At 30.4% G+C, this 10,048-nt stretch overlaps 2 protein-coding genes across 2 annotated transcripts; both read right to left on the bottom strand.

Moving 5' to 3' along the window:
• Positions 1-1,548: 1,548 nt before the first annotated feature.
• LOC110605346 (VQ motif-containing protein 4) lies at positions 1,549-2,647 on the bottom strand. The gene has a single exon (XM_021743850.2). The coding sequence runs from the start codon at positions 2,512-2,514 to the stop codon at positions 1,717-1,719; it is 798 nt and encodes a 265-aa protein (XP_021599542.1). The 5' UTR covers positions 2,515-2,647; the 3' UTR covers positions 1,549-1,716.
• Positions 2,648-6,200: 3,553 nt separating this feature from the next.
• On the bottom strand, positions 6,201-7,887 carry LOC110604783 (non-classical arabinogalactan protein 31). Its single transcript, XM_021743088.2, has 2 exons — positions 7,201-7,887; positions 6,201-6,716 (listed from the first exon to the last, which is right to left on the bottom strand). Exons 1-2 carry the CDS (start codon positions 7,793-7,795, stop codon positions 6,418-6,420), a joined length of 894 nt encoding a protein of 297 aa, XP_021598780.1. The 5' UTR covers positions 7,796-7,887; the 3' UTR covers positions 6,201-6,417.
• Between the last annotated feature and the right edge of the window lie 2,161 nt (positions 7,888-10,048).

The raw sequence follows: 10,048 nt of genomic DNA, 5'->3' as shown, positions 1-10,048 counted from the left end.
CTGATGGGTAAAATTCATTTGGTGGATTGATCAATCTGCAGGAAGCCAAGTGTAAATTGACAGAGGAAAGAATAATGACCTGATGATGATTGCCAAGGAAAGGAAAGGAAATGTCCAAATGGGTCTCCAAACAGTGCACATGAGAAAGGCTAAAAATTTTCTAAATTTGAATGGCCCACCACACCACCTATATATCTCCAAGTCCACAGAAACAAACAAGCAAAGACAAAAACAAAAGATCAGCACCCACACCTTGTTTTCTGCCTTTATTTTTTTTCTTTCTTTCTTTGAATTCTTCCCTTTCATCATCACAAGTCCCACTTTCCTTACCACCTTCACTTTCTTCATTCATGTCCCCATTCACGACAGTTCTGGTCTCCTCTGAGTCAAAAAGCAGACTTAAAATCAAGTGGTGGGATAGATAGATAGATAGATAGATTCAAATAAGGAGGAACTACCTTTGCATGATTGCTTTTACAGCAATTCAAAGTTCCTCTATATTAAAGTACCCTCCGCACCCCGGAAACTCGTGGGTCATTCCTTTCTTTTTCCATCTTTCCACTTTTCTTCACCCAAAATAAACAAATCCTCCTGTGCCTCAACTTCATTTATTTGCTTAGGTTAAGAAACTTTATCGAACCAAATACTGCTGAATTCACACTTAATAAAATTGAATTCTATTGAATTTTTATTAGGCCAAAGCTTAAATAGAGATATAGTCTACCAACCATGTCGGTGAACTAGAAATAGTCTTTAGACCACACACCACATCAGTACAAAGGGGGAGATTAGAGGAATTTTTTAAAAAAAACCCAGAATGCTTCCAATGCAAGCACATAGAAAAGGCATCTTCTTCCTCCACTTGGGAATTCCCAATAAATAAATAGAGGCAAGGATCAAAATTCCTTTGCCCATTTATCTACTCTTTCTATGACAGCTGGCCCCAAAGACCCTTTTGCCATTTGATGCAAACTAACAAACTTTTCTTTCATTAACACCTCTCCCTCTCTCTCTCTCTCTCTCTCTCTCTCTCTGTGTTAATGACTTTGTACACTTCTTAGAAGCAATGGCTTGTTAGCTATTAATGCTTAAAGAGTAACGGAACCATATTTGATTTCAGGCATTTAATTTTGCATTTATTGAAAGAAAGACTAAAAAGTTGAGCCACTCATCCTTCCACAGGAAACTTAAAGCCATCCATGGAAATTAGGTATCCTCCCAAAAGAGGAAATGAAAAAAAGAAAAAAAGAAAAAAAGACAATTTCTTCAGAGTTTTAGAAACTAAATTGTTAAATTTATCATTTATAAATGTTTGACTAATTGCTCCAGTTTAATTCCATAACAGGATTGAGATTCTTTTTCAAGTTTATTTTGTACAATTTTTATATACCTAAAACTGGAGCAATAATAGAGTCAAAATTGTCTGTTTTCCTGGTCCCCTTTCCCCCAATTTTCTCACCCGTCTGTACCTGCTTAATTTTCCAATCAACCAAACACTTCCAAAAGAAAATTCTAGGAAATAAAAAAACAAGAAATTAAATTATACAATTGAAGCAAAGATCATTTCATTCTCTGCAAATATCCAACATTACAAGATTATATCTTCCTCTTCCTCACTTCCATTAACATTTCCATCATCATCATCAATGCCAATAATATATTATATAAAATTCTTACATAAAACGCGAAGAAAAAAATAATAAGAGGCATTTTTACTTAAGATGAAGGATTTGAAGAACCTGACACTCTAGGGGACGTGACCGGAAATAGATGCAACAACCGAGGCTCCGCTTCTCTTGGTGTAGTTGCCGGCGACGGATGCAAGTAAAAACCCTTGTCTTTGATTGCTTTCTCCTCTGCGTCGGCATCTAATAAATCACTATTCACACTGTTATTGTTGTGGTTTCTGTGGGGATTATTCATGGGATTATAACAGTTAGTGTAACTAGCTGCTCCAGATCGGTCAAACGGGTCAGGTATCAAGGGAGTGACAGGGCTGAGAACGAGGGCCGGAAAGTCAAGGATGCTAGGAGAGAGGATCTCGGGTTTTCGAGGCGAGAACCCAGAATTGGGAGGATTGAAAATTGGGTTGAGAGGATTGATCTTGAGGTGTTTGAGAGAATTCCTACGTTCATAGAGTTTGAACCCAGAGGATTGATTCTTTTTGGGTATAGATTTTATAGGAGGGATATTGTGGGCGTGGGATTTAGGTGATGGGTCTGGTTGGGAGACGGCGGCGGCGGTGGCAGTGTTGGTGGGTTTAGGGGATCCGGTCAGCATTTGGACGACTTGTTTGAAGGAAGAGGTATCAGCTTGGACGAAGGTTGTTGGGTAAGGATTAGCGGATTCGGATCTGGTGATGGGTTTGGGAGAGGGAAGTGGTGGCTGATGGTTGTGGAGTCCATTATTAGTGGTGGTGGAGCTGCTGTTGCTGCTGCTGCTACTATGGCTGTTAGGAGAGGGAAGAAAAGATTGTGGGTTGTGATTATCTTGGTGTTTTGGTGAGGTTTCCATTGATGGGTCTGATTTTTCTGGTGCTCTGTGTTGCTCTAGTTCAAGCTCTGCACACACACACACACACAGAGAGAGAGAGGGAGAGAAAGAGGAAAGTTGAAGGGATGAGAAATGAAGGACTTGGTTACTTTCTTCGGTTTGGTAAGAAATGTTTTGGTGGGGACTAGGGGCTTTTGAAGTTTCCTCATAAATCCCAATCTCCACGCTACTTTAGAGTTTGTGAAGCACGCCCCAAGAAGCTTATGTTTAAGGGAAATTCTATCTACTCCTCCATCTAATTAATTTGTCATATATTAAAATCGTAATAAATTTTATTTATAAAGTATGCCCACATCACCATTTATATTTTAAAGTGGAATTCGTGTGTTGAAAAATATTTTTTGACTCCCTTAATTTTTAAGATCCAAATTGAATTAAGCTTTTTCAATTTGTATTTCCTTAAATTTTATTATTTGTTTAAAAAATTTTCAAAAAAAATTAACAATTTATATTTTTGGAGGCCTTATTATCTATGTAATTGAAAATACAGTCATTTAAAATTGAAATTTTTTAGCAACGGAAGAGAGTGAAGTCACGCGCACAGGAAGAGCATGGGAAAGTGAAGAAGGGAAGTGTGACTGGTAACATGCCATTGGTGGTGTGTGGAATTTCAGACAAAAAAAGGTGGGGCCAAAGTGTGAGTGAGTGAGAGATATTAAGAAATTGTCAAAAAAGGGTTCAACATTTTGCATTGACTAAATTTCCACTTGCACAACCTTTGCCCATCTAAATATCATAACCCATTATTATCAAAATGGGTCCCACTTCCCCTCCCCCTAATCTCCTTCTTTAGTGACTCTGCATTTAATCTCTTAACAACTAATTATAACTTATCATTAATTTGTTAATTATTTTAATTAATCATTTATTTTTTTTATAAATTATCCAATTTTTTAAGTATTCTTAAAATATCCCAATAAAAATTTAATTATTAAATTTTTTTTATCATAATAAATTCAACTAAACTCATTGATTATTTTGATAAACTCTCTAGAATTAATTTCATTTAGAAATTTTTTTTAAAATAAAAATTAAAATTTTAAAAAATAAAACTTAAAATCTCATAAATTTATTTAGATATATTTACTATCAAATTAAATTTGTAATTGTTTCAGTACGTAATTATATTATTCATTATCACTCATATTTTAAAACAAGTATTTTATAAATTAATTTATTCAAATTAATAATATTCAAATATATGATCCAAATAAATTTTTTATTTTTGGAAACAACCTTTAAAATGCTAAAAATATCCTATTTTTCTTTCATATTGAGTTTTTTTTCCCTTTTATATAAAAACAGGCTAGCTAATTAAAAATCTAAATTTTGTAAGATTTTTTAATTTGAATCAATTTTTTTTCCTTTTCATAAATTTAATTCTTAAAACTTTTTATTATTTTCAATTTAAGAATTAACTTAATTGCATCATTTAATTAATAAAAATATTTAAATATTTTTCTGTTATCAATATTAACCAATACTTTTAAAATTCATCAAATTATTATAAAATTATTAAAGTTTCTTTATATTTCCAGTCCAGACGGCGAACACAAGGGCCTAACGCAGCCCATTGAATAGCTCAGCCCACCCCAAACAAATCATAAACTTGGTCCGCAGACCCCAAAATATATGTATGGAATATGCAAAATGGGCTCCAAAACGCTGCGCTCAGGCAAGACGGCGGGGGATTTTTTTTTTTAAGAAAAAAAAATAGAATTATTTCATATACTATTGGGTAGAATAGATTTATATAGTATAATTTTAATTATAGAAATTTCAAAATAATTAAATATTTTTAATCATGAATAATAACATGATGGGTTTGTTGGAGTTTTTTCCTTTTTATTTTGGAAGCAAAAACGTCAGAAAGAAGAAAATTTACCAAATGCTTTGTCTCACAGAAATGAATGAGTTGTAATTTTCCCCCTAATGGAAAATGGTCAGTGAATAATATAGTAGAGACTTTAACAATTTTAAAAAAAATAATAATAGTTTTTCACTAATTACTATTAAGATTTCTTTAAAAAATTGAAGGATAATATTGCTGTGAAAATCATAATAATTTTAATAAAACTTTTAATTTTATATAAATTTTATAGATATACGCTCCGTTGGAAATCAAAGGTTGAAATACTCTCTTGGAAATCAAAGGTTTGTGGTTCCTTAGAGCATGACCTGGTTGTGTTAAAGTGTGAGAGGGAAATAAAGGGGTGCTCTGAACGTCCTTTGCCCTTTGGGCTTCCATGCAATGAAAATTGCAATTAAGGTTTTTTTTTTTTTTTTTAAAAAAAAAGAAATTGCAGTTCATTTGTTTTTTTTTTTTTTTATGGTCAGTGATTATTGTAACGTCCCTTGTCAGTGGGCTGGAAATTTCGCCCATCTCCAGGGCCCGTGCAAGGGGCGTAACATTATGCTTTTAGGCATTTGGATAGAACATTTTGTTTCACAAGTTCAATTGCCACAAAAATAAATCGCTAATTAACAAGAGAAAAAAATTGCTAATTAAGCCTATTTTTTTTTTGAAAAATTATTTTTTAATCTAAGGTATAGCTTAATTAATATATTCATTTCTCTATTTTTAAAATTCTAACACTTTTATTTCTCAAATTTAATTTCATTAAAATTAAAGATTTCTTCATTAAAAAATATTGTTAGTGACTGAAAAAATGACTAAATTACCCTTTTTAGAACCCAACACTTTAGTTCTTAAAATTTAATTCCTACAAATTTATAGGTCTCTCCCTCAAAGAATTGAAGAAAAAAATACATTCAGCTCTTTACCCTCTAAAATTTAATAAAAAAATCTCAAACTCAATTTCTATAAACAAATAAAAATTTTAATAAATTTAAGATTAAAATTATGCAAAAATAATAAAAATCAAAATATATAAAAATTAAATTATTAAAAATAAAAAATTAAAATTCAATAGAAATTATTTTTGTAATACCTTTTACTGATATAGCTTTCGCTATTTAAAAAATTTATTAAAATGTCTATGATATTTTAAAAAATTTATTAGTTAGTCTTCCTGTTAATTTTAGTTGTTACATATTATAAAAAAGAATTAAGAGTGCGAAAGGGTAAGTAGTAAACTTGTGAAAGGGTAAGTAGTAAATTTTTTAATAATTTGAGAAATTAATTAATATTTTTTTTAAATTATAGAAATTAAATAATAAAATTAATAAAAAATGTAATTTTTAAATTTTTTAAAATATTAAAAATATTTTAATATATTTTTTAAATTAAAAAACTAAATAATAAATTTTTCTATATTATAAAAATTAAATAATAATTTTTTTATTTTATTATTAATAAAAGTATTTTTAAAATTATTTTTTTTAATTAAATAAAAATTATTATCTTAATATCAATTTTTTATAAAAATGTTAGATTTTAAAAATAACGATATAAATTTATTAATTATGCTGTATAAATTAAAAAATAATTGTTTTTTTTTAAAAATTCCCAAGCTGATCCGTCGAATCAGATTTTCATTAATACTTTTTTCAGAGATTTCTTTTTCTTTTTTCCTCCTCGTTTTCACATTTAAAAGTAATAATCGTCGTCCACAACAAGGCAAACACCCAACCATTAGCCTTTTTCTCTCTTCGATCTCCCCTAACTAAACTAACAGTCTCCATTATTAAACCATGCAGCAAGTGATTCATTACTAATCTATATGGATACAGATATCATTTATTTCCCACAGACAAAAACACCACTGACCACTAATGGTAAGAAGCTGATCAAACTCTCATTAAAAATACAGACACATACAGGGAAAGCTCGAACCAAATTATAATCTAAATGAAAAAGAAGGGCAACAAAGCTGTAATGAACTGCTGACACGCAAACAATACTTAACGTGGGCACTTGGGTTCGAAGGCAAAAGGACCAACTGTGTAGAGAACAAATGGAAGCTGATTTGAAACGTATTTCTTCTCAGCCCTCAAGTTTCCACCACTAACTCCACCGTGCATATTCGTTGGTTTGCTGCATGCTGTGTTTGGTGCAGAGAACAGTGACACTTTGCACTTGTGGGCCCCGTAGTTGGTGATTTTCTTTGGTGCTTGGAGGAAGAAATAGCCGTTCTTGTCCGTTGTGGCCTTGGCTTCTAGTGAGTACTTGGTATTATTGCACTGTAGTTTTACCGTAGCGCCTGCCATTGAAACATGTTTCATTTTTCTTTTTACTTTTTCTTTTCTGAGATAGTAAAAAAATTGGAGCTTGAATTGATCTTTCTTCAAGAAAGTCATGCAATGGGTTAAAAAAAAAACAAAAAGCAAAGGTGTTTCAACAATGTACCTAAAAGAAAGAGCAAAACCACTATTGATGTTATACCAACCTAGCAGAAAAGTGAAGAACTCTCTCTCACACACATTCAAATCTGTAAACACCCAATGCATCTAAAGCGGTGTCCCAGAAAATTTTATTTTGTTTTTTCTATAAAGTACGTACATTGTTCATGCAAATGCACATATCCCTGAAAACAGTCACATGTCTATGTGGTAATATATATTTAAAGAAAAAGAAAATAGCCCAGATTTCCATTATCAATTTATTATGTAGTTATGTTGATATCAGCTTCTTCACAATGAGAATATTGTAAACAGGTACTCCTATTTTGAAGAATTTGAACTTACCAGGAAGTGGTGAAGCTCCCACGAGTGTGTCAACCCCAGGGTACTTGCATGACTTGCAATATACCATACCTTGCACTGCAATGAGGCTCCTTGGGAAGTGATAGCTTGGTGACGGAGCCGGTGGTTTAACCGGGGGCTGTGGGTGTTTTGGTGGTTGAGCAACCGGTGGATGTGAGTGTTTTGGTGGCTGAACCGCAGGTGGTTGTGGGTATTTTGGTGTATGAGACGGTGTTAGTTGATTTTTTGGTGGAGAAGCCACGGGAGGCTGGACAGGAGGATGTGAGTGTGGGATTGGTGGGTGGACTGGTGCATAAGCTGGAGACTTGAGGGGAGAGTAAGCTGGGGCATGAGAGGGAGGGTGACCGAGGTGGAGGTGGTGGTGGTGGTGAGACGGTGCAAGACTAGGTGGATGTGCATGGTGATGGTGGTGAGGGTGAGTCGGCGGGCGGCTCGGTGAGACTTCTGGGGAGGAGGCATGGTGGTGTGGGGGAATAGGCGACGCTGCCAGTGCCTCTATCTCTTTATCACCAAAAACAGTGAAACATAGCAGCGAAAGCTGCACTAGCACAACAGCTTTAGCAAAATCAACTCCCATTTTTTTTCTTTTTTCTTTTTTTTTTTTTCCTGGGTTCTGTAAGAACCTAGAGAGGGAGAGGGAGAGGAAGAGGAGGAGAGAGATGGAAATGGGAGGGTATAAACAATGGATTTTATAGAGCTTTAAGCCGTGATTCTCTGCGGTTTTTCATCATTAAGATTTTTGTTTTCTTTTAAAATTGTGGGGTACTGCCTAGTAATAGAGCCTTGTGCCAATAGATAATTAAAAAAATCACTTAAAAAAATAATAATTGGATTTCTTTTTCTTTTTGAGGGAATAAAAAACTGCTTTGATACCAAAAGCTCCATGCATGAGAAAAAAGACTAGACCCACGTTAATTAGACCACTAGCCGTATAGCTTGATCAAGAGGATTGAAAATCTGAAAAATGTTTAATCACTCATTTTAATATTTATTAATATTTTTTATATATAATTAAACATTCGATTTTTAACTCCACGTCTATATAAATTTTAATAAGTATGAAATTTATTGTGAATTTAAAAATAAAATAAGATTATAAATGAATTAAACTGTTGGTTAAATATTTAAAATTCGATTCAATAAAAATTCGATCGAATTCAATTTAATTTTTAAATAAATTAAATTTGAGTTTAATTTTTAGACTTATTTAATAAATGAGTTAAATTTAAATTTTATAGAATTCGATTGATTAAGACTCATGCGTTCGACTTACTTTTTAATTTGCAAATAAACTCATGAAGTTAAATAAATTGAAATAAATTTAAATTTTTGTATATTTTTATAAGTCATTTTAAAGTTTGGCTCTATATAATTTTATTATAGTCTTAAAATTTATATATATTTAGGTAATTCATATTTAAAAAACTATTTTTGAGATAATTTATATATTTTTTTATTAAAATTATTCAATTAATTTATTAATTTGAAATTAAAATTTTTTATACATATAAATAAGTTCAATTATTTAAATTTAAATTTAAATTTAATAAAAATTTAATTTATTTAAATTTATTTATTAAATGAGTTGAATTTAAATTTATTAATATTTCTTTCAAATTTAAAAAAATAAAACTCAATTTAAAAAAAATTAATAAATTAAATTTAAATTCTTTAAAATTATGGGTTGAATTCGATTAGTTTACCCTAATTATTAACTATAGGAGGGAGTGGCGGTACACAGACAAGTGATGCAGAGGTTCACATGCAGTGGGTAGAGGCTAGAAGAGAGACAGCGTTGGAATTCTGCACACGTCGCAGCCTGCAGCGCAAAGAAGAAGTTTCCTAGGACTTCCATGGTTTTCGTTTTTCACTTTACATATTTTTTATTATTTAAAAAAAATTAATGAAAAGTAAATATTAGATTAGTGGTTTCATTATTTGTTTTGGGTCATCCAAAGATAATCAGAAGAGAAAAAGAGAAAGCACAAGAATTTTTTTCTTCCCCAATTCAAATACAGAAATTATTAATTATTTTTCTTTTTATTTATTACAAGTAGAAGTGATATTGACAATTATTTGAATTATATTTAAATAAACATAATTAATGCATTTAAAAATTATCTAAAATTATTAATAACAGAATATGTAATGAAAATTATTTGGACCTGCCTTCCCCAGTTTTTTTTTTTTTTTGAGAAATGCCTTCCCCAGTTAATATGAGACATGTTATGTGTAATCACCAGTTTTGCCTTTTTTTTTAAAAAAAAAAACAATTTTGAATTATGAGACAATTCAATATGCACGCTTAATTCACGCTTACTCTATAGTTACGAAGATCAAAACAGCTTCCCCAGTTGCGTTAAAAATTGTTCTAAGCAAATTAACAAATGAGTGGTTAGTTTTTTTTTTTTTTAATTTGTTGGGTTTAATTTTTATAAATAAGATAAATAATTATTTGAAAATATTTTATTTTTAATATAATAATTTAATACAAATAAAATATAATCAATAAAAATAAGTAGTATTTCGTTTAAATTAAAAAATTGATTGAATCGAATTAATTTAAAAATTCAGTTGATTTTTTATTTATTTTGATTCGATTTAAAAATTTTAATTATTTCAGTTTAATTTTAATTAAAAAAAATTAATAAAATCAGAATCGATTAGTTATAATATAAAAATAAAAATTTTTAATTATTTCAGTTTAATTTTAATTAGAAAAAATTGATAAAATCAAACTGAATTAATTAGTTATAATAATATATTATTTTTATTAAACTATAGTTAAAGTTAAAATATTTCAATTAATTTTTTTAGATAAATATTTTAA

Source organism: Manihot esculenta, chromosome 17 (assembly GCF_001659605.2).
Source record: "Manihot esculenta cultivar AM560-2 chromosome 17, M.esculenta_v8, whole genome shotgun sequence".
NCBI lineage: Eukaryota > Viridiplantae > Streptophyta > Magnoliopsida > Malpighiales > Euphorbiaceae > Manihot > Manihot esculenta.
The sequence above is the reverse complement of the archived record's forward strand: the minus strand, read 5'-3'. Positions and strand labels throughout refer to the sequence as shown.

Coding starts and splice junctions, on each gene's coding strand:
- LOC110605346 (XM_021743850.2), bottom strand. CDS start 2,514: ATGGAAACCTCACCAAAACACCAAGATAATCACAACCCACAATCTTTT.
- LOC110604783 (XM_021743088.2), bottom strand. CDS start 7,795: ATGGGAGTTGATTTTGCTAAAGCTGTTGTGCTAGTGCAGCTTTCGCTG. Junction 6,717..7,200: donor GGGAGCTTCACCACTTCCTG/GTAAGTTCAAAT, acceptor TTTCAATGGCAG/GCGCTACGGTAAAACTACAG.